The sequence below is a fragment of the Lissotriton helveticus genome, chromosome 8, assembly GCF_964261635.1.
Source record: "Lissotriton helveticus chromosome 8, aLisHel1.1, whole genome shotgun sequence".
Classification (NCBI taxonomy): Eukaryota; Metazoa; Chordata; class Amphibia; order Caudata; family Salamandridae; genus Lissotriton; species Lissotriton helveticus.
This window is the reverse complement of record NC_136069.1, coordinates 183,773,531-183,797,741: the sequence shown is the minus strand read 5'-3', so window position 1 is coordinate 183,797,741 and position 24,211 is coordinate 183,773,531. Positions and strand designations below refer to the sequence as shown.

General features: G+C 50.6%; 1 protein-coding gene across 3 annotated transcripts in view; it reads left to right on the top strand.

Moving 5' to 3' along the window:
• LOC144772494 (E3 ubiquitin-protein ligase TTC3-like) overlaps positions 1-24,211 on the top strand; it is a 1,119,388-nt gene that overhangs the window by 687,605 nt on the left and 407,572 nt on the right. For all 3 annotated transcript variants that reach the window (XM_078656860.1, XM_078656861.1, XM_078656859.1), the window contains exons 30-32: positions 11,130-11,186; positions 12,549-12,625; positions 17,936-18,091. In XM_078656860.1, the coding sequence (XP_078512986.1) occupies positions 11,130-11,186; positions 12,549-12,625; positions 17,936-18,091 (290 nt within the window). The remainder of the gene's footprint in view (positions 1-11,129; positions 11,187-12,548; positions 12,626-17,935; positions 18,092-24,211) is intronic.

Sequence of the window (24,211 nt, the reverse complement as noted above, 5' to 3'; positions counted from 1 at the left end):
TCGGGAAAACTACTACTTCGGCATGGCGCCAATCAGGTGGCAGTCTACCCTGTGTACGCGCCGCCTCAAGCGCGCGATGAAAATGGGGCCCCAATTGCGTATGAAATTTTTTAAAAAATTCACAAGGGTAGCCGCTCGGCCCGGGGGCCTTACCCGCGTTTAGCTGTCCCAGAGCCTCCCCCAGTTCCTCCGCCGTAAGTGGAGCATCTAGGGACTCCCTGGCCGCATCTGACACCGCCTTTGGAGGTAAATCATCAATGAATTTAGCCACTTCCTCCCCTGATAAGCTTTCACACGGAGCATATTGTGTCGCAAAGTAGGTGGCAAAGCTCGCTGCCAGGGCGGTAGGGTCAGTGATGGCCACTCCGTCCTCAGCCGTAAGACCAGGCAGCGTGTCGGGTTTAAAGCTATATTGGCACAGTCTATGGAGCAAGGAGCTCGATTTATCACCCCACTGGTATATCCTGCTCCGCGTGGCCAGCCACGCCTGCTTGGCCTCGTCCAGTAAGACCGACGCGTAGGATTGCTGTGCCTGGAGGAGCAGCCGTGTGCCAACCTCATCCCCTCCCCCTCGGCTCCGCCGCTCCAGTGTTTCCACCAGTGCCGCAGCCACCGCAATCGCCTCACGACGCCCGCGGCGGGCCGCAGTGTTCCACGCAATGTCCACCCCTCGTACAGTGGGCTTCAAGGCTTCCCACACCACTACCGCGTCAATATCATCTACTAGGTTCTCCCGCCAATAATGGTCTATGACCTCCCGGAGATGTTTGACATAACTAGGCTGCTGGAGATGCCACGAGGACATCCTCCATCTGAAAGGCTGGCGTGTCCTCAGAAGGTCCACTTCAATCGACACAGGGGAGTGATCAGATAGTCCTCTCGGCAAGATCTCTGCCATGCGTACTCTGCACATACACACTCTGGGAACAAACACATAGTCCAAGCGGGAAAAGGAACCATGCACAGCAGATACAAACGTATATTCGCGCGCGTTGGGGTGCATATGTCGCCAGGTGTCAATCCAGCCCATTCCATCACTCATTGCATGTAGCCTAGTAGGAGGGGGGGGGAGGGGTAGGGAAGGGAGGGCCAGCCCGCCTGGTTCCCGGCACCTCTGGCGGTCCAGACACACGTCCATCACCTCATTCCAGTCACCCCCAACCACCGCCAGGGACTCCGGAATATCCTCCCATATCTGGAACAGTTTCTCAGCTAGGGCCCACTGCAGGGGGGGAGGGGCATAGACACTCCCAAGGACCACTGGCTCCGTACCCACCATGCCCTTAACAAATATATAACGACCCTGCGGGTCAGCCCACGTCTTTTCATGAACGTATGCCACTCTGCGATGGATTAAAACCGCCACCCCTCTGGATCCCCTGGAAAAGCCAGCATGGAAGACCTGTTGATACCCAAATCGCTGCAGGCTGAGCACCTTCGACCCCATCATGTGAGTCTCCTGAAGCAGAAGGACATCCGCGGCAGCTCTCTTTCCCCAGCGAAGGACCGCCCCACGTTTCACCTTGTCTAGCATCCCTCTGACATTCCAGGTAACTACTCGTAGAGACTCCACTGGGAGTCTGTGGACCACATCAGCCATAGTCAGGCGGGACACACCAGAAAGGCCCCCTGCGCCTGCACTGCCCACCACTCCTCAACATTAATATCTTCCTAGAAAGCACGTGCAACCCCCCCCTACCACCCAACAACTCAAAAACTTCAAAGACAGCAACGGCTGTTCCCTCCCCTGTCCCCCAACCCTCTCCCACTACAACCAAGTCTGTACCCGCTACCCACACCCCCCAAACCCCCCCCTATACCTCACAAAACCATGAAGCATCTGTCGCGGCATGGGCAGACCCAGGCCCAAAACGGAGGGCCTAAGACCAACCATGCCAATGGATCCCAACTCCCGAAAACCCTGTTGTCACTGCCCCCCCCCCCAACAATTCCTACCAACGTAGGAGAGGGACCGCCCCCAATCTGTGGTCCCAGAGCCATCCCCACCACCCCACCCCAGTCCAATAGTAGAGTCTCGATAAGACACTGAAGCATCGAATAAGCATCCAGTTCACCAGGCCGCAGCCGCCACTTCTCCCATCCCGGGAGCTACACCATCAAAACAGGGAAACACAGATTACCTGAGGTCATCAATGTCACTTTCCAGTTTAGTCGGAGTCTTCGGTTCCACCACGTTTTTGCACACCAGAAACGGAGGCCGACCGCTTCCGCGATCGGGATCTTCGATTCCTCCTGCTCTTGGGCGGTCGATCTCCCCGGTCCTGCGACGACCCCCTCGAGGATCCCGGATTCAGTCCCGGCTGAGCATGCGGCCTCAGCGCCACCGTTTCATCTGTCCATTTAAAGAGATCTTCCGGGGAATCAAAAAACAACGTTTTGGACTGGAAGATCACCCTCAGGCGAGCCGGGTACAGCAACGAGTATTGAAGTTGCAGACCCCGCAGCTTTGCCTTCGCATCCATGAAGGACTGTCGCTTCTGCTGCACCAGCTTAGTATAGTCAGGGAAGATCATGATCTTTCGATTTTCATAGAGGAGAGCATCCCTGGACCTTGCTTCCCGCAAGATGGCGTCCCGGTCATGATAATTCAACAGTCGAGCTATCACCGCCCTGGGCCGTTCACCCTCCGGGGGCCTCTGGGTCAGGGCGCGATGCGCACCTTCGATGATGAAGCAGTTGGATAGGGCCTCCGGCGGCATCCAGCTCTGCAGCCACTGGGCAAGAAACTGCTCCATGTTCCCCTTCTCACAACGCTCCGGAAAACCAATGAAGCGGAGGTTGTTACGACGAGCACGTCCTTCTGCATCTTCAGCCCTGAGCGCCAGATTCTTCTGCACAGATTCCACCACTGCTAGTCGTTTCTTCATGGAGCCCATGTCGTCCTCCACCACCGAGATCCTGGATTCAGCTTCGGTAATCCGCTCCACAGCATTCCGTAGATCTTGGCGGATCAAAGTAACATCGGCGCCCACTGCGCCTATTTTGGCATCCAGCATGTCCCTGGACTGGGTGATGGCGGCCATGAGAGCTGTATTGTCCGGCCCCCCCCCTGAGGGTTTTGTTGTTGGCCTCCACCAGAAGGGCCCGGGCCTCCAGTGGGTCCCGTGAATTTATCTATGGTCGGCTGCTTAGTTGAACCACCGCCTCCTCCTCGGGTCATGATTACCAACCACCAACGGGCCACCCAGACTCAACACTGGTATAACAATGAGGGGTCTCCTATTTCGTTGATGCAGCCCAGCCGGGGTTCACTCAGTCGACTTCTCCCTCTGCCCGGTGGTGTCCCTCGTGGCTCTGTTCTCGTGGCACGGCTCAAGTAAGTTGAAAGCAGACCTCAGGATCTACCTCCACACTGCCAGCGGCCCGCAAGGCTTTGTTGCACCCTCAGGGTATAGATAGATCAGTGGCCACCACCATGGACGTCCGGGGGCCCCAGCGCGGGTACTCACGATTCTTCTTCCGCCACTGGGCCCACCGACTGCCGTCTCGCCGCGCTCCAGGCCGTCCGCTGTGCAGGAGCAGGAGGGGGTCTTCCCAAAAGTGCAGCGCCGAGGCCTCGCCCGGCTCCGGAGGCGGCCGCGATCCACCGCGAGCCCCAGGCAGGAGTCGCGAAACTCGAGGCCCCCGGCTTCTTAGGTGTCACCAGGCCGCAGCGGCCAGCAGGACGGATGCACGCCCCTCCGGATCTCAAACGTGCCGTTCGGCACTCAGGGCAAATGTACTTGTCAATCGGGTGACCCGCAGGGCCGTCCCGGTGCCCGACAAACGACAGGGCGGTCACACCGCGCCGAAGGTCCCACTGCGGGTGCGCCGAATCGAGTCCCCGGCTGCCCAGCCGCGCGCTGGGCCGCTCCTCCTTCGCTGTCTCCCTGCGGCGTTCAAGACGTACAGGGCTCCGCCGACCACACCGGAGGAATACCGGCACCCACAGCAATTGTCGCCTCACTCTGGGTATGGTGCAGATGCTCGGGGATCAGGATAAAAGAACAATTATGTCGCGGGCAAGCGGGAGCTCTAGAAGGCTGCGACCGCCATTGCCGCTTGCTAAGCCACGCCCCCGGGTTAGTCACTATTTTAACTTAATTTAATTCCAGCATTAATATTTTACTGGTTTGTCAGGGCAGATTATTTTCGTAAATCTGAAAGATACACGTTAATGATAGATTCCTTACCTTCGAATATCCCCAGGCGTCAGACTGGATCCGGAAAACTTTTGGCAGCAGTATACCTGCGCACCAGAAGTTGGCGTTGTGCGACTCCGCGTCCGTCGCTGGTGTCGTAGACGCCGAGATGACGTCACGGAGACTGCTTAGGCACCACCTTTGCACGCTAACATTGGTTCTTTCTTTCTCCGCGCCAATAAGTGCAGATCCGGTTAGAGCACATATCCTAGTCACTTTTTGACTAACTTCTTTGACTCCTGGTGCCACGTAGGGATGCCTGGGTTTAAATCCTACGGGGCCTGTCGCTGTACGATGTCGGTGGCTGACCCCCATGGCGTCTGTCTCTACTGTCTGGAGCGCGACCATGACTCCCGGTCATGTTCCGACTGTCTGGCCATGGCTCCGAAGGCCTTAAGGGAGCGGTCCCGTAAACTGCTAGAGGCCTGGCAGTCGTCTCCACGCCGTTCGAGGTCCAGGGGTCGATCGAGGGACCGACCGCAGAGCCATCAACCTTGCTCCTCAGGGTCAAAGTCTTCACACTCGGAATCGGGTAAGAGACGTCATAAGAAGAAGTTGAAGAAGCGTTTACGCTCTCCGATGTCCCCCGATCGGTCTCCGGATGCGGACGAGATGGCTGGGGGCGTACCACCACCTCAGCTCCTTTGAAGCCTGTGAGTCGAACGGCCTACCCACCTTATCCGGGTCCGTCGGCGACTCCTGCCCAGGTGCAAGATTTTCTTGCTGCCATGGACGGCCGTTTCAGGCCTCGGGCTCCCGCCGGCGCGCTTTCATGCCACGTGGTCCCATCTGAGGGCCCTCCATTGCCGGACTCGGCACTGCAAGGTCTTCCACCGGCAGCTCCGGGTCTACTCCCTCCCCTTCAAGACTGCCCTTCCGGCCATGCCACCTCAGTTCCACTGCATGCTGGGGAATCATTTTGCGCTTCTCCAGCAGGAAGTCACGGCCCTCTTGGCCAAGGGGGCCATTGAGCGCGTTCCTGGGACAGAAGTAGGACATGGTTGTTATTCCCACTACTTTCTGGTCCCCAAGAAGGAGAACGGGGCCTGCGCCCCATCTTGGACCTCAGGAATATCAACCGCTTCCTCCGGAAAGAGAAGTTCAGGATGTTGACTCTGGCTCAGGTCTTGGCTGCCCTCGACCCTGGAGACTGGATGGTAGCGTTGGACTTGCAAGACGCATATTTTCATATCCCCGTCCTGCTGGCCCACCGGCGTTACCTGTGGTTCACGGTAGGCCAAGAGCATTTTCAGTTTGCCGTGCTCCCATTCGGCCTTACCGGTGCCCCTCGGGTGTTCACGAAAGTGATGGCGGTGGTCGAGCTCAGATCAGAGGTCCCCCCATCGTGACAACTGGTTGTTGAAGGCAGGCTCCCCCCAAGCAGTTGTCTCCCACCTCCAGACTACAGCCGACCTCCTGCATTTGCTGGGGTTCTCCATCAACGTTCTGAAGTCGCACCTGAGCCCCTCTCAGAAGCTCCCCTTCAGCGGTTCTGGATTCAACGCAGTTTTGGGTTTGTCCTCCCGAGCAGCTAGTCTGGGATAGTCAGGCTATGATTCCGATCTTTCAGCCTCTATCCCAGGTTTCAGTCAGGATGACCCTCCGGCTCCTGGGCCTAATGGCCTCCTGCATCCTACTAGTGCAACATGCCAGATGGCATATGCGGGCTCTGCAGTAGGACCTGAAGTTCCAGTGGGCACAACATCAGGGCAACCTGTCCGATTACGTCCAGATCTCAGAGGGCACTGCAAAACAATTGCAGTGGTGACTCACGAATCACGATTGGGTCCATGGCAGATCCCTCTCCCTTCACCAACTGGAGCACACAGGGGTGACAGTTGCGTCCCTCCTGGGATGGTGAGGCCACTTGGGAGAGGCGGAGATCAGAGCTCTATGGTCTCCGGCTGAGTCCCGGCTCCACATCAACCTTTTGGAGCTTCGAGCAATCCTACTTGCACTGAAAGCATTCCTTCCCTCTGTCCGGGGAAGTGTAGTGCAGGTGTTCACGGACAACACCACTGCCATGTGGTACTGCAACAAACAGGGTGGGGTGGGGTCGTGGACCCTATTTCAGGAGGCTCTACGCCCCTGGACATTGCTGGAACATCAAGGCATTACCTTGGTGGTTCAACACCTGACTGGTTCTCTGAATGCCAGGGCGGACAAACTCAGCCGCCGGTGCATGATGGATCACAAATGGCACTGAACTCTGACGTGGCGCAGGGTTCTTTCTGCAGTGGGGAGAGCCTTGGTTAGATCTTCGCCACCGAAGAGAACGCGCAATGTCGTCAATTCTGCGCGTTGGAATTTCCAAGGCGGCGCTCGCTCGTTGGCGCTTTTCGTGCGAGTGGAGCTGCATTCTATTGTAAGCCTTTCCGCCCATACCACTTCTGCCCAGAGAGCTAAAGAAAAGGTCCATAGGTCGCACGCTACTCCACCATTCCAGCGGGTATACCCCAAGAGCATTATGGTAAATGCAGTATTCTCAAAGCAGGTGTGCTTTTCAAAAGTTCCGAAGTGTAAATGCAAAGTTGCAGGCCAACTCTGGACACCGGTGTTTCAGGATTATTGTCCATCATCAGCAGAGTGTAGGAAGATATTCAGGGGTTGCTGTGCAGGCTGCCAAAGTGTTCTCAGGTCTGGTACCCACGCAGCAACCCCGTGCACACGCCTAATCCCTGCTGATGAGCGTTAATGAACGCGAAACACATGTCCAGGGATGGCAAGCACACCAAGTGAATACCTTGAAGACTCAAGACCCGGGTAGAAGCGCACCCGCTGATACCGACTACATCGACCATCATGCTCCGGGGTCACACGCTGATGGGACGAGCGGTGTGCGACCTCATTCGGACATACTATTTATACAGGCTCCCTTGAGCCGGTGGAGGTGACGACCTCGAGATAACGCATCTGCGCGCCTTAAGAGGTATCTGGACCTACGAATATTTACGGCACCCCACGCAGCAACCCCGTGCACACGCCTAATCCCTGCTGATGAGCGTTAATGAACGCGAAACACGTGTCCAGGGATGGCAAGCACACCAAGTGAATACCTTGAAGACTCAAGACCCGGGTAGAAGCGCACCCGCTGATACCGACTACATCGACCATCATGCTCCGGGGTCACACGCTGATGGGACGAGCGGTGTGCGACCTCATTCGGACATACTATTTATACAGGCTCCCTTGAGCCGGTGGAGGTGACGACCTCGAGATAACGCATCCGCGCGCCTTAAGAGGTATCTGGACCTACGAATATTTACGGCACCCCACGCAGCAACCCCGTGCACACGCCTAATCCCTGCTGATGAGCGTTAATGAACGCGAAACACGTGTCCAGGGATGGCAAGCACACCAAGTGAATACCTTGAAGACTCAAGACCCGGGTAGAAGCGCACCCGCTGATACCGACTACATCGACCATCATGCTCCGGGGTCACACGCTGATGGGACAAGCGGTGTGCGACCTCATTCGGACATACTATTTATACAGGCTCCCTTGAGCCGGTGGAGGTGACGACCTCGAGATAACGCATCCGCGCGCCTTAAGAGGTATCTGGACCTACGAATATTTACGGCAGCCCACGCAGCAACCCCGTGCACACGCCTAATCCCTGCTAATGAGCGTTAATGAACGCGAAACACGTGTCCAGGGATGGCAAGCACACCAAGTGAATACCTTGAAGACTCAAGACCCGGGTAGAAGCGCACCCGCTGATACTGACTACATCGACCATCATGCTCCGGGTTCACACGCTGATGGGACGAGCGGTGTGCGACCTCATTCGGACATACTATTTATACAGGCTCCCTTGAGCCGGTGGAGGTGACGACCTCGAGATAACGCATCCGCGCGCCTTAAGAGGTATCTGGACCTACGAATATTTACGGCAGCCCACGCAGCAACCCCGTGCACACGCCTAATCCCTGCTGATGAGCGTTAATGAACGCGAAACACGTGTCCAGGGATGGCAAGCACACCAAGTGAATACCTTGAAGACTCAAGACCCGGGTAGAAGCGCACCCGCTGATACCGACTACATCGACCATCATGCTCCGGGGTCACACGCTGATGGGACGAGCGGTGTGCGACCTCATTCGGACATTCAGAGAGCTAAAGAAGATCAGGCGTGACCGGGCCCAAGTTATCCTTGTGGCTCCGGATTGGGCACGAAGATACTGGTATCCGGAGCTACTCCGCATGGCGGTCGATACCCCGATTGTCTGCCTCTTCGGGAGGATCTTCTGTCGCAGCAGCAGTGGACGGTCCTCCACCCAAACCTGTCCAGCCTCCACCTCCATGCGTGGAGATTGAGCGGCGACAGTTGACAGCTTTCGACCTCCTGAAGTCTGTGATGTCATTCTGTCAGCCAGTCGTCCCTCCACTAAAACAGTATACGCCTGCAGGTGGAACAAATTTGTGGCATGGTGCACAGCGAAGGCTGTGGATCCCCTTTCTGCCCCTCTTTCCGAGGTCCTTCTGTTCCTTCTCTCTTTGGTCCAGCAGAGCTCTGCTCTGGGCACTATCAAAGGTTATCTTTCGGCCATCTCTGCCTTTCTACGGCTTCCAGATCAGCCTTCTCTTTTTAAGTCCCCTGTTGTTAATCGCCTCCTCAAAGGCATTACACACACTTTTCCTCCCGTGCCTTTCAAAATGCCTCAATGGGACTTAAATCTTGCCTTGACCTATGGAATGTGCGCTCCCTTTGAGCCTCTTCATAACTGTCCCTTACGTCTTCTCACTCTCAAGACGGCTTTCCTGGTAGCTATCACCTCTACCAGAAGATTGAGTGAGCTCCAGGCTCTTTCTTCCAAACCGCCTTTTCTTTCTGTTCATCTGGACAAGGTGGTTTTAAGGACTCTTCCTTCTTTCTTGCCAAAGGTTATCACGTCCTTCCACATCTGGCAGACCATCACTTTGCCCACCTTCTTTCCGCCTCCGCATCCTTCCAGAGAGGAAGAGAGGCTCTACCGTCTGAACCCAAAACGTGCGCTCTCGTTCTAGCTGAAGCGCACACAACAGTTCCGGGTGGATGACAAACTTTTTGTTGGCTACGTGGGTGCCAAAAAAGTTCGGGCCTTGCACAAACGGACCATCTCTCGGTGGGTCGTTCTGTGCATTAAAGCATGTTACTCGTTGGCTAAGAAGGAACCTCCTGTGGGGCAGCGTGCCCGTTCTACCAGGGCAGCGGCAGCCAGTAATGCCTTTGGACCTGGCGTTCCCTTGCAGGACATTTGTCAGGCAGCTACGTGGGCCTCGCTGCACACGTTTACCAAGCATTATTGCTTTGACAGTCAAGTCCGGAGAGACCACTTTTTTGGCCGTTCTGTTCTCCGTGACTTTTTGGTGTAATCTTGTTCGCAGACCCTCCATCGGGGTTGATAATGCTGGGGTATCTATTCTAAGGTAAGGTATCTATCACTAACGTGTCTCTTTCAGATGCACAAGTTACTACTTGTGTAACGATATATCTGTAAGAGACATTAGTTAGTGATAGATTCCTTACCGCCCCACCCATCCTCCCCGTTCTGAAAACTGATTCCTAGAGTTAAGGTCATCCCTTTCAGGGCCCTAGTTTCATGGCACCAGTGGTCAGTATCTTGCATGGCTCTGCATTCCTGGCGCGGAAGGTCGTGTATAGAACTGACGTCAGCGTGCATGGGTGGCGCCTAAGTAGTCTCCGTGACGTCATCTCGGCGCCTATGGCGCCAGCGACGGACGCGGAGCCGCACGACACCACCTTCCGACGCACAGGGATACTGCTGACGAAAACTTTCCGTATCCAGTCTGACGCCTGGGGAAAATTCTAAGGTAAGGAATCTATCACTAACTAATGTCTCTTACAGATATATCATTACACAAGTAGTAACTTGTGCATCTGAAACCGTGCAACATCCTAGATGCCTTAAAATATGACTGGTGTTTCTTTTTGTAAAGTGTTGATTTATTAGTTAAAAAATATAATGGAGATATTGCAATTTGATGGTACTGATAATACAAAAAAATCCACTATTATAATTAATTTAAAGGAACCCAGCAGCAGTGTGATTGCTAAGCAATCCAGTAAATCTCATTAACGCATACAATGCATTCATGTACTGCACTGCATTCACCATGTTCGGTCTGTGAAATGACGAACAGTGGTCTCCACAGGCTGTCGCAGCGGCTTGTGTTCGGAACATGAGGGTTACAAACCCAACTAACTGGCTTATTCTTACAAAATCTTTACAATGTATTCCTGACATGTCACAAGTGGTCAAGGTTGGGCGGGGGAGGGGTGTTCAGAGGTGATCAGTGATGTAAATTGACTTATGTCTTTTGATTTGCTTGCAGTTATCTCCTGACTGTGGAGTGCTGCTTTTGTGTTGCACCTTATCATTGCCAGAAATACAATAAAAACTATGTTTTTAAAAAAAAAAAGTGGTCAAGGTTAATGCGGAATTGTCTGTAGGTTTGCAAGTAGTCATTTCAAATGTTCATTTGCTCTTAATATTGGAAACATAAACGTTATGTTGTCTTCTGCTGCGTTACTTTCTAAATATTTGATTTTTTTGTTACTTGAGACAGTTTAGTAGATAAAAGCAACTAAATAAATTATACATTTAAGTTTTATTCTAGGTTAGCATGACATTTTCTGTAAATAATAATGTTTTTCTCGACTGCCATTATGGTGATCCCATGTAAAAGAAACAGAGGTCAGAAACAGAGATCTTCAAGATGTAGAACCTGCAGTATTTTAATATCAGTTTATGTCCATGTGCAGTTTTAGAAATGTCTGTTCTAGATGCATTACTTTGAAATGTAAATTATCTGGCATTCATGTGCTATTGCAGTCTATTTGTCGTCCTTAAAGCAGTCACTCAAATCTACCAAAATAATTCTGTACTAAGTACCGATGTCCGTCTTCCCTTTTTTTTCTTTAGGGTAGCAGGATTAAAGTTAAAAATAAGCACAGAAAAAGGAAGCAAAAAGAGCCTAAGGTACCACGTTTTTGATTTGAATATTGTTAATATAACTACTAAAGTTTTTTTACTTGGACCAGAAAATTGTTTAGTTGATTTAAGTATTTATTCACTTCAATGATCTATGTGTCCATCTACTGACAGTTATTGTAGTGCATTTCAGAAACAATGAAATGATTTGGCGAACACAGTAGAGTAACAGTAGAGTGGCTACACATGTTGCTACAACACTTTCGGCCTGATTTAGATATAGACGGACTGTCCGCCGGTCCACCATGGGAGATGGATTAAATTACTCCATCACCATGGTGGAGAGGTAGGCCGTCCACCTAATTTATAAATGACCGGCAACTAGACGGCCATTCATAAAGGCATTGGCAGGAACCAGTCACGCCAGTTCCCCTCAATGCATTTTACTGTTTGCTGCAGGACTCTGTCCTTCCAAGGCAGCCCAGTGGCAAGCAGTAGTCTTTTTTTTTTTCTTTTCAGAAAGAAAATCCCGAAACAGGATTTTCTTTTTGAAAAGAAAAAAAGTTATGCTCCCCTCGCCATGGGAGGCTTTTACCATGGCGAGGGGAGCATTATTATAGTTTTACTATTTCTTAGAGAAGTTTTGCCACAGTTACATTTGGCAGGCATATCACTGTATTGCTGGGAAGGGAACTATGCCACTGTTGAGATGGAGTACTCTCTCCAACAATATATAGATCAGATCTTTAGTCATGTAATGTAACTAATTTTCCAGAAAATGTTATTAAAGAGCCTTTGATGTTCTCTTTAGATCTTTGCAAAAATGTAGTTGTGTACTGTTGATTTGCAGGTAGTACACACAATAGAGTTTATAGGTTTTACCCTAATCCTTGTTTCTGTAGCTGGTTTAGAATTGGTGTGCATGGCAAGAGGGGGAGGTACATCCTGAATAAAACAACCATCTCTTCTTACTGCATCAATTAGACAGCAGACCGTTCTATTGGCAGGTAATATTGCAATTGTTGGAACTGTCTTTGTTAGACCAAAGGACGTGCTCTAAATAAGATGCTGAAGATATATTTATATTTTTATTTGAAATGGTAGATGTGGGCCTGTTGACGTTGGCAAACCAGAATTTTTAATTTCACCTTATTTATAAAACTTTACTGAGATTGTAGTGGCAAACATTTATATCCAAATCATACATGAATATAATCATACTGACAGTGTTTTTAATTAGTGCTACGTTAAACAAAAGTGTTTCTTGACTGTCTGTCTTATGCTTCGTGTTTTTGGTGCATTAGAAAGAATTACAGATGTAAAAAGTAGCTGTTAACAATGTAGCTACAATTTATTATGGATTCCATTGGGGCTAAAAACTTTAATCGCTACCTTTATCTTTTTTAATAGTCTGTGCTACTTTTGTCGGGAGGAATGGGTACTGTACCTCAAGATGATGACCATATATTTGCAGTTGAAAATTCATTGTAAGTATCCGTTATCTGCTTTAATTTTTTTAATTTGTAGTTGTAATACTTCTTCCCAGAGATTCCTTGTTTCACAGATGCTTCCATTCCTTGGAGCCTATTTGGATACAGTGCACTTTTGTGACTTCCACCCGATAGTGGAGAGTCCAGAACATTTGGATTATGATCCCGAAGTTTCACCTTCTGTTCTGGATTTCAGTGCAGATGATTGTGAGTTACTGGGACTTGCGGACTCCTTCATGCTGCAGGTGAAACATGTCATATGATTCTTACAGGCTCAGCAGTGGGATCTGAATTTCTAGTGGGCGCACAGCAGCAGGGAGACCAGTCAGATTGTAGCCCAATTTTGGAGGAGGCTGCAAAAGATCTGCAGTTGCGGCTGGTACACTCTGATTGGGTCAGTGGCAGACCCCTGTTCTTGCCCCACCCAGACTTGACAGTAATAAGAGATGCGTCACTTCAGGGATGGGGAGGCCATCTGGGGGAGGTGTACAGCGAGGGTTATGGTCTCTGGCTGAAGCTGTTGAAGTGGCATGTGATTCACTTGTCATTAAAACCTTCCTTCCAACCATCAAAGGGAAGCCTATACAGGTGCTCACGGACAACACCACTGTCATGCTGCAGTGCAACAATCACGGCAGGGTGTAGTTTCTGGTTGTGTGCCAAGAGCCTCTATCTCTGGAAGTGACTGGATTACCAGGGCATTTCTCTGATCGTGATCCTCCCTGTGGGATCTCTAAACATTGAAGCAGATTAACTCAATCTCTGACGCCTCGCAAATGAGGAATGACAGTTGCACCCGGAGGTGGTGTAGGGCATCTTTTGGCATTGGACTCAATCTTTTCGCCACTGCCTAGAAAGCGCAATGTCTGTACATGTTCACGCTGGAGTTGCCGGGGTGACACAATGTATTTTACTAGGGACCATGTAACAGGCTCATTCTCAACCCGCCTGCCCTAATGAAAATGCCTTTAATTTCAGTGCCTACATGTGGATGGTGTTTCAACCTATGGGTTAATAGAAGTCCTTTATTAGTACTGATGTGAATTGAGCACATGTAGATTATTAAGAGATGGTAGAAAACTCTCGGGAAACTCGGAAGGAGAATGTAAGGTTAGAAATTGGGGTCTGGTAAGGCAGTGCAGTAAATGGCTGCAAGACTGCAAAGTATCTGCTCAAATCAACAACATTGAAGAAAATGCAGTTGGATAAAAGCGCAAACATCACGGTCTGCCGCACAAGAATCAATTATGGATTCTTGTGCAGGGAACAGTGACCGCCTCCTCCACAGTTTCCTTAGGGGATACTTCTGCCCTTTGTTAATAGTATTTGTCTTCTCAATGTGATCATCATAAAGGACTTTCAATATGGTAAATAATACTGTGTAAATAACAGGATTGCATTTTTTTCCATTGTGGATCCATATCTCTGCTGCTGTTTTAGATTGATTAATTTGACGTTAATTATAAGTGGATTACTAAATTAGTAATAGTTTACTTAAATTAAACTACTAGTTTACTTTATAATACATGTCACACCTGGTCTATTTACAGTTTTGTAGGTTGCCATAGTTGACTATGATTTTTAACATTCTTGATGGGGCACCCATTGAGAATATGCCCATCTGCCCATTCTGATACCTACCTCTTTGAATAGTTTTTTCCTAGTTTTGGGAGAACTGCGAAATCACCGTATACCCACTTATTACAAGTTGATCATTGGAATACTTATATTATTTTTGAAGAAGTTTGCTTTCCCTGTCATTTAAGTCAAAGCTAGGCATATGTGGGAAGATAAATTATTCACTAAAAATAGTTAAGATTATATTTAAGAAATGTGTGTTTTGTCTGCTATTAACACCTCAGAAACCTGTTCAAATGTTCCCTGACACTACTAAATAATTCATCCATGATTTCTGAGTCTTATCTGGGTGAATAAAAAGCAATGTATTTTTTAAATGTTCCCAAGAACCTGAGTTTATTGATAGGTTGTCATTTGAACCACTTAGAATTCTAGAACACCTGTAATACCGGGTATTTTTGAGGAAGTTAAAAAATATGTTTTTGTGGATACTGACTTACAATAAAAAGCAAATGGTATAGAGAAATTCAGTAGATGACAGCAAATGTCTTACCTTCCTGCATTCCCACACTACTACTGATTAAAATGGTACCCAAAAAGTTAATGGCGGGCCTGTTTGCAACAGTAATGGTCCAAGAACGAGACGTTGGAGAGTGCAAGGAAAAAACTTGGAAATAGTCTTCTTTTTGGATGCGCGTGGCTGCAATGTTTGGACATGGGGTTGGCCAGTGCTCGGGTAACTCTACCAACCCCAGACATTCTGGAAATAACACTCTGAAAATGCGTCCTAGGTAGTGTTCCTGTGTGAATGCCATCTGTTAAAAAAACTGAATTCCCTCACATTTCTGTGATAAAGTTCAGATTTTTTTGTGGAACATCAATAGTCCCACCACCTAGTGTTGCCGCCTATAAAAGCACTAATAATCTTGTGTGGGTGGGTCTAGCATAGTGGGCAGTAACAGGTCAAAACTGTGACCGTGTAAGTCGGTATACTGTCAATGTGGTCTGAACTATATCAAAAATGTTTGGTTTTTGTATGCTTCAATACAGCTAAGGCATCATTCTGATGACCAAAAAAGTTACCCCAAGGCGGCATTTTGCTTTCTGTTGCTTTAGAAATTACACATCTGCACTGCACCCATTCTTTACATATGGGGACACAATAAACTCAATAAAACACATGCATGTATGGTACCCATGGCATGAATATATGTCTATGCAAAAGGATGACTGGAGGGAATTTCCATGTTTGGGGATGAAACGCATACAATCTCACAAATGTTATGTTTAGCACATTTTCTCAGCCAGCCAATCAGGAACAGGGAGGTCTCTCACTCAGTGATATAAACCTTAGAATGGGCAGAATTTCACAATCTTTGGTTGTGGTATGTTTCCCTGAAGGTCAAGGGTAATGCTTGTTACAAAAAGACTGTACCAGAGTTTTGCTTTCATTTAATTTTCTAATTTCTCAAGCCACTGAATTCAGATTATTATTGACACAACAAACCTATGGAAACCCATACATCTGTTACCCCCACCCTCAGGGCATCCAAAAGAACACAGATGGGGCCCAATTTCCATAGGGGCATGTTCCTAGGTAGGGGTGACTGAATGTCATAGTCATGTAATGGAAAAAAAAGTTGCTAAATTCTGACAATCTTCAAGTTCAGTGTGTTCTACGAACAGCGCGTTTTGACAAGGGGGACCTAGCTTCCACCAATGGAGCCATTAGGTCTTACAAAATTAGAAACTATATAGTTCTTATACTTTCCATATAGTCCTGAGTTTGATATCTGTCATCAAATGAGCAGTGCTTCATAAACAGTGACTGCCACAATTTAGTGATCTGCACTCATATTACATAAGTGATTGTGCTGACTACCTTCCCTTTTAAAGAACACACACATTAAGTATAGCCAGACTGCAGTCAGTCAGGGCAGCGTTTCCTCTGTTACCTTTCTATGGTTTCGATTTATGCATATGAGAAATGCAACAAAATATTGTGTCCTTAGACTTAGTCTCCATTTGTGGCTACGAGCTTGGCGCTGGCTGTCCTCCTTTTGGAGCTGACCAAAAACAGGTTGGTTCTCAGGCCTTCTTTTGCGTCCCCAACTATGTTGCTGGTAAACATAGCATCTGGGCTGGCTCTGAATTCTGACTGATTGAGAATGAATGACTTAGGTCTCCTTTTGAGGAAGATCCTTTGTTGAAGTCTCTGCTGTGTGCTTAATAGTTTACCTGGATGGATGCCCTCTTAGACTCCCACCCTGATGCCATTCAGTTGCCTAACATGGTGCCCCACACATGTCGCTAATGAGGCACTCTGCTTTCATATTGTACTGATGATATTTTTTAAAACGTACAACATACTAGTGGGTTGGAAACCTCCCCTGATCTTAAGTCGGATTGGCCCTCCAGTCCTTCTACTGAGTAGATTGCATCCTTTACAGCGATAATCCTACCAAAGTGCTGAAAAATCAACTTCTGTTTAAGTGTGCAATTCTAGATTATTGAGTACGATTCTGCAGCCTGCCGCTTGTTCCTCAGAGCTGCTTCTGCCATCTGGCATCGTACAAGCACTTTTCCGTTCCTGCTGTGAATCTGTGAACAGAAGTTCCTTTCTGCCCATCCTTCACGTCAAAATTATGCAGAACAGGGTTCTTCGTCCAAACACAAGTCTGTTCTTTCCCCTTCACTTCTAAGGATATGCAATGCAAGTGTATTGATGCTAAGGGAAAAGTAATCTGCTTGTGCTCCTCTAATGCCATTTGAACACCACCGTCGCTGTTCAGTCAATTTGTCTGTGGATGTCATGTGAACCTGATGGACATGCCATACAATGGCTCCCTGTTTTTCATAGGAGAAGCTGATTCATGGCTGCAGCGCCTCATTTAAAAGCATGTTCACTAGGCCTGTCTTCCCTAGTGCACTCTGGGGCTCTTTGAGGGTTCAGTCCATTCATCATAGGCACCCCTCTACAACTGTTAAACAGCTGCAGCAGTTTGACAGCTTTAATTCACCCTCTGGCATATATGAGCGTCTACTTGCATCAACCTGGCAGGCAGTCATTTCAGACACTTGGATTCTCAAAATTGTTAAGACAATTTCACTCTTCTGCTTGGAAATAATTCATCACATTCTATCAGTCAGCTCTTCCATGACATCTGATCATGCCAAAATCCTTTTCAAAAAGGTGCTGTATATATTCTGTATTATGGGTGTCCCACACACCCTTGCTTGCAGAAGATTCATACACTAAGGAGTCTGGTGGTACATCTAGAAAGATTGTTACTGAGGGTAAGTAACTTATTTTTCAAAGCTTTCGTTATAAAAGTTATGGGAACACTGTCAAATTTGGTATTCCTGTTAATATGTAGATGTTTGGGGATCTGCATGTGAGACTGGATAGCCTTGTTCAATTGTCCACTTGATGACAGACTTAGTCTTCCAGTTCTCTTTCCAGTAGCAAGGTGTTTCTAGGTAAATCTCTGATTTTACTGGATATATTTAGGAATGTTTTACTATATGTATACAAAACCATGTTGTTGATTCATTTGTGAGAGAGCCTCCAGGTACCCCCAAAAAATCATTAGGTGAGTGATTTTTTTTTTAAAAGATAGAAATTTGTCACAAAGAATTGGGGAGGTAGATGGAGTCTAATAACTGTTTTGCAAGTAGTGTTTGATTTTGCTGCTTTGATATGTTAATGTATTACTTTTGTCTTCACAGAATGTTTTTGAGTGCCACTGAACCTTTTGCTGTCCCAGAAAATCTTCGTAATCAAGTGGATGAGTTTGAATCCTTCTATGAAGGTGTTTCAAGCAGCGATGCTTATCAGAGGCTAATAGATAACACAGCAGACCTTACTCGAGAGAGCTTATATGAGTATGTGTTCATTGCTTTCTCTATGACACAAATGTCATTCTTTGAAAACGAATTATGGTGATTTTGTATCTCTATATTGGAAGAAATCTGTGCGAAATTATTGAAAATTATCAAATTATTGATATGAATTTTGAAGAAATATTGAAGTAGCTGCAGTCATGTGAAATCAGGTTGTTTGTATTGAAAGATGCCCCCTAACTCTAACTCTAAGGTACCTGTATGCTTGTTCTTCAGCCTGGGATGATATAACTTCCTGTCCTTGCTAACTCGTTAAAACAAATTGTTTGCTTTAGCACCCAGTTTGACCTACAGGATAGATTCCTTTGACAACACGATGTCTTGAAAATGAAAAAAAAATGATTTGATCTTTTTTGTATTATTCCTCTGCCTCAGTTTATACAATACCCTGCCAAGCAAGGTTAGATGTTGCATTTTATTTGTGAGGGCACTTCTGTGACAACATGGGGTTGATGGTCTCTGTAGGAAAGTGCCTCTTTAAGACCAGGTCACCCTCACTTTTTGCCTACTGGTACTGATACTTTTTTATTTGAAGTGCAGTGCGTCCCTGCTAACAAGGCCCCAGTGCCAGTGCTCATTCCCTAAAAACGACACAGATGCTAATTGTGACCCAATTGGCAAAAACTTTAGCACCCTTTTAAGATCCTGTTAAATGGTACCTGTGGTATCCAGATCATAGGTACTAAAGAGGGTCCTTAAGTGCTGCAACATGTATCTGGAAGAGACACGTTAGTGATAGATTCCTTACCTTAGAATATCCCCAGGCGTCAGACTGGATCCGGAATTTTTTTGCGTAGCAGTACCCATGCGCGTCGGTAGGCGTCATCCGCGGCTCCGCGTCCGTCGTGGGCGCCGTGATGATGTCGTCGGAGTTCTTAGAAGCCGTCTCCGCGTGCTGACGTCAGTTCTTCTTTTTTCCGCGCCAGCTAGCGCAGATCTGGAAAAAGTTGTACCCTAGTCACTTTTTGACTAACCTTTTGAGATCCTTTTTGATCCATTTTCGAAGTCTATTCGACTCCGACGGTGCCGGTAGGGATGCCCGGGTTCAAGCCCTGCGCCGACTGCAACCGACTGATGTCGGTTACCGACCCCCATCGCCGGTGCCTGCACTGTTTTGGCTTGGACCACGACGACAAGTCCTGCTCCGACTGCCGGGCCCTGACGTCTAAGGCTAGACGGGAGCGGTCCCGTAAGCGACTCGAGCTTCGGCAGTCCGTCCTGCGCCGCTTGATGTCCCGGTCCGAAAGGAGGTCGAGGGACCGGTCGCGGGGCCGTTGCCCCCACAGTTCCAGGAGTCGTCATCGGTCTAAGGGCTCGAAGTCCTCAGGTAAGAGGCACAAGAAGTCGAAGAGGCATCATCGCTCTTCTGACTCCCCCCGACGCTCGCGCGACGCGGCCGGGGGTTCGGGCGACACTGCCCACGCAGTTCCGCTGGACCCGCAGGTGTCGCGGCCTGCTCCACACCCGCCGGTCCCTGGGCAGGACGCGACGCTGGGGGAGATTGCAGACTTCCTCATGGCCATGAGGTCGCTCGCTCCTCCGTCGGGTTCCGCGGCGCCTTCGGACCAAGCGGCTCCAACTGGGTCCCTACGCGGGCCGGGCGCTCCGGCCCCGGCGCCGTAGGGACCGAAGTTGCGGTTCCGGGTCCGGGTCGCCGCCTGTCGACCTCGCCGGCGTCGGCCCCACGTGTGGCGCACCCGCCGCCGTCCCAGGACAACGTCGTCCCCGGACCATCGATTCGGGTCCGGCGCCGCTATCAACGCCGTTTGGAGATTTCTACTTCTATGACCCGGCCCCATCTTTTGAGCCTGAGTACCATGGCGGTGGGTGATGAGGAGGATTGGGAGGGGTCTGAGGACCCTCTGGCATGTGAGTGTCAGTCTTCTGCGGACTGGACAGGAGAGCTTGGGGAGGCCAGTGGTCTGGACACTTCGCCCGACACTGGTTTTGTCTCCCCTCCTAGCGTGGCTACGGAGGAGGGGGCTGCTTATAGCGTGGTGCTGATGAGGGCGGCCAAGGCCCTGGGCCTTGAGCTCCCCGTCGCGGCCGTGAGGACTAACTTCCTCACTGAGGTCCTTAAACCGCAGTCAAGCTCGGCCGAGCCTCTGCTCCCGTTTAATGATGCCTTGTCAGACATTCTTTTGGGCACTTGGTCCAGGCCCGCCACAGGGCAGCCTGTGGATAGGAACGTGGCCAGGCGCCACCGCCCCGTGGCGGCGGTCAGGGACAACGGCGAGGCCAGTCCACACCTGCCCCTGCAGCATCCACCTCAAAACCCTCCTGGTCCGTGCTTTCAGGCCCATGTGACGCCAGTGGGGGGCAGGGTTCGCCATCACCACCTTCACTGGCGCACTGTCACATCGGACAAGTGGGTGCTGCAAATCGTCCGAAGGGGCTACTCCCTCCCCTTCGAGACGACCCCTCCAGCGATGCCACCTCAGTACCACCACGTGTCGGGGGATCACTTGCAACTTCTGCAAGAGGAAGTTACGGCCCTCTTGGCCAATGGGGCCATCGAGCGCGTTCCTGGGCCAGAAGTAGGGTGTGGTTGTTACTCCCACTACTTTCTGGTACCCAAGAAGGGCAAAGGGGGGGCGTGGCCAGCAGCCGGCGATGGTGGCTGCTTGAAGGGAGAGCTCCGTGATTGAAGCGGCCTCCTGAGCGATCCGGCTATTTATCCGTCATTAATTGCTCCCAAGCGGGAAGGCAACGAAGCCCAGGACCAAGCGGCAACATCCTGGCCAACCGGCACCTTGATCCGTGGTCGGGATCACGAGTTGAGATCGGCACCGGTGTGGGCCTGTGCACGGGATCCGGACCTGGGACTGTCCTACATTGAAGGACGGACAGGAAGTGCACCATCCCGGGCGGAGGAGAACAGGAAACGCGCGCCTGGGACGGACGGAGGCGGAGACGGATTCTTTGCACCGCACAGCGCCGCCGACCTTCGCTGCCTCGGAGCGTCTGCCCAGAAGCCCAGCTGTGCTGCGGAGGTGAGGAGTGGGGAGATCCGGCTGGCCTGCTGAGTCGGGCGGCAGAACGGAGAGCGGTGGCTCTGACAGAGAGGCCGCCATCTTGGGGACGAGTACCCGGCACTGCCATATCCGCACCAGCCCGGCCACACATGCGGGTGGCGGTGCTGTGACAACAGTCCCCACGCATCGCCGGACGGCACATAGCGGCCTGCGGGGGGCCTCCCGCTGCACGGAAACGAGCCATACCTCCGTGCATTAAAACATATACTGAGACACATCCACACTGGCGTCAGAGGCCTGGAGGGTGCTCCCAGGGGCTCGACTCTTCGGCCGAAGTCCGTCACGTTACAACTGCCACGGCCCTGAGACTACACGGGGGTGAGGGTGTAGTGCTCTGAAGGACGCAGGACGGGGACGTGGCGTGCAGCTTTTGAGGCGGTAGTGGCCCCACACAGCGCAGGGGGGTTATTGACACGACCAGCCTACAGCGGAGCCGGACAAATCCATTCCCCTGCTCCTACTGTGAACTGTTGAGGGGGCACGATATAGAGTGGTACCGCGAAGCCCTGGAAGGACTGGAGTGAACCCACGGCGATCAGGGGGGCCCTTGCGTGACAACCGAGAAGCAGGAATAAACTGGGCGACGTCTGGTGTGGATAACCGTATCGGGACTCGCCGACTTGGAGGGCCGAGACGCCGACGACGTCTGCGGGAGGCGGACACCACCGTCGTGATGGCTGGCAAGGGCCCAAAACCTGGGGCATCGCAATCGCGCCTTGATCGTTTTGCATACGAGAAGCCCAATTCACCTTCCCTGGATGCCAAATCACAGCAGGGCAAAGGTGCCGAAGCCGGGGGAGGCAAGAAGGCAACCCTTGACGACGTCATGCGGGCACTCACGCAAGTGCAGGCTACAGTCGGATCCATCTCGGCCGAAATAACGCTGATCAGAGCGGACTTCCACAAGATGTCGGAAAAAGTGAGCAATATGGAAGTGGTGACTAAGTCTTTGGTGGAAGATGTGGCTGAGCTGCAGATTGGGATGGAACGCGTCGTAAAGGAAAATAAGGTACTGCGTGACAAGCTTGATGATCAGGAAGGGCGCTCGAGACGGAACAACATTCGTATCATTGGTGTGCCGGAGTCGGAAGACACGAGAGCGATGGACTTATACGTGGAGGATTTAATTAAGCAAAAGTTACAACCTAAGGGCCTATCGGCATTCTTCACGGTAGAAAGGGCACACAGGGTCCCCGGTGGGCGCCAGAAATCGGGCATGAATCCCAGGCCGATCATAGCGAGACTCTTTAATTTCAGAGATCGGGATGCCATCCTGCAGGCAGCGAGACTTTCCCCCCCACTCAAAATCCAGAACTCTACCTTGGCGTTCTTCCCGGACTACACGGCTGAGGTCGCACGACGGAGGAGGACCTTTTTCGAGGTGAAGAAGGAACTGAGAGCCCGGGAAATACCGTACTCAATGCTTTTTCCGGCCAAACTTCGGGTTGTGGCAGACAATAAGACTTGGTTTTTTGAATCCCCGGAAATGGCACAGGAATGGCTGGAGGGGTGGAGGCAGGTGGATCCCCCGCGTCGCTCTAACCGGCAGAACAAGCACCGTAATGCGGGACCCCGACAGAACTCACAGTCCGCAGGGGAGGGAGCGGAGGCCCGTTCCCCACTGTCTGATCTTCAAGAAGAGGGTGCTGATGAGGACTAATATGTCGCAGTTGATCTTTGGTTGACCTGACTGCATTGTGGACCGGCAATGCCGCTATGGACACTGGGCTGAGGGCCTCCGCGGCAGAAGTTGGAGGCCGCCGATACCGGAGAACCCTTCACCCCAGCGAGCAAGTACTATGTTTTGGGTTGGGATCAAGCACTCTGCTGAGTTGGGGGGGCGGGCAGTTCTGAGTCCGTTGAGCAGAGGGGCAGGGAGGGGGGGAGTTGGGGGTAGGATGTTTTTCTGGTTTTTAAGTACTACACTGGGTCAATCACTGAGCCGTATGGAGCGAATGCGTAGAGTAGAGGTTCAACTGCGCGAAATGCAAATTCACTACACACGATGCATTGTGTGTGGCGACAGCCGGCTGGCTTGTCGCTTTGTCTGTCACGATGGGGGAGGACATTAGCATGGGGCGGGCATCACCACTGAGCCTACTGTCTTGGAATGTTAGGGGCTTAGGAGATAAAATAAAGCGGGGATTGGTCTTACAGCACATCAGGAGGTCCAACCCAGCCTTGGTCCTGCTACAAGAAACTCATTTAACTGGGCCTGCCGTAAGGGCCATGGATAGGAAAGGCTACAGTATGATTGTACACTCTGAGTTCACTAAGGGTTCCCGGGGTACTGGGATATTAATGCACCGCTCCACCAGGTTCATTGTACACTCAGTTACTGCAGACACACAGGGACGCTTCGCGGCGGTACATGGGCAGTGGGAGGGGAGGCCGCTGAATGTAGTCTCGGTATACATACCACCGGCTCTGCACACCGTAGCTCTTCCAGACCTGGGGAACTTTCTGTTACACCTCCCGGAAGGGGACCTAATAATGGGGGGAGATTTCAACGCAGTAGCACATAGCTCTCAGGACCGTTACCCAACGCGCACACGCACTCCGGGGCCTACCAAACTGTTTGAATTCATGGAAGCACAGGGGTTGGTAGATATATGGAGGCAGTTTCACCCGGACATCCAGCAATACACGTATTATTCGGCAGTTCACGATAGTCTGTCACGAATAGACTACTTCCTCACATTGGGAGGGGGCCTTCTTAATATCACTGACACTAACATCGGGTCACGAGGGATTTCGGATCATTCCCCGCTGACTCTGACTCTATCCAGCCAGGTGCAGACCCACAGACGCCTCTATCCTATTTACCCGGGGTATCTTAAGGAACCTGTAATAACCAAGGCTTTAAAAGCATGTACGAAGTCATATATCACGGAAAATAAGGGTTCGGTAGCTTCGCATGTAACATTCTGGGAGGCCTACAAAACAGTTCTTCGCGGGCAGGCGATATCGGCTACCGCACAACATAAACGCACGCAAAACAGGGAGCTATCAGACCTGGAAGAGCGACTCGCCAATGCGACTCGGGCACATGAAAATGACCCGAGTG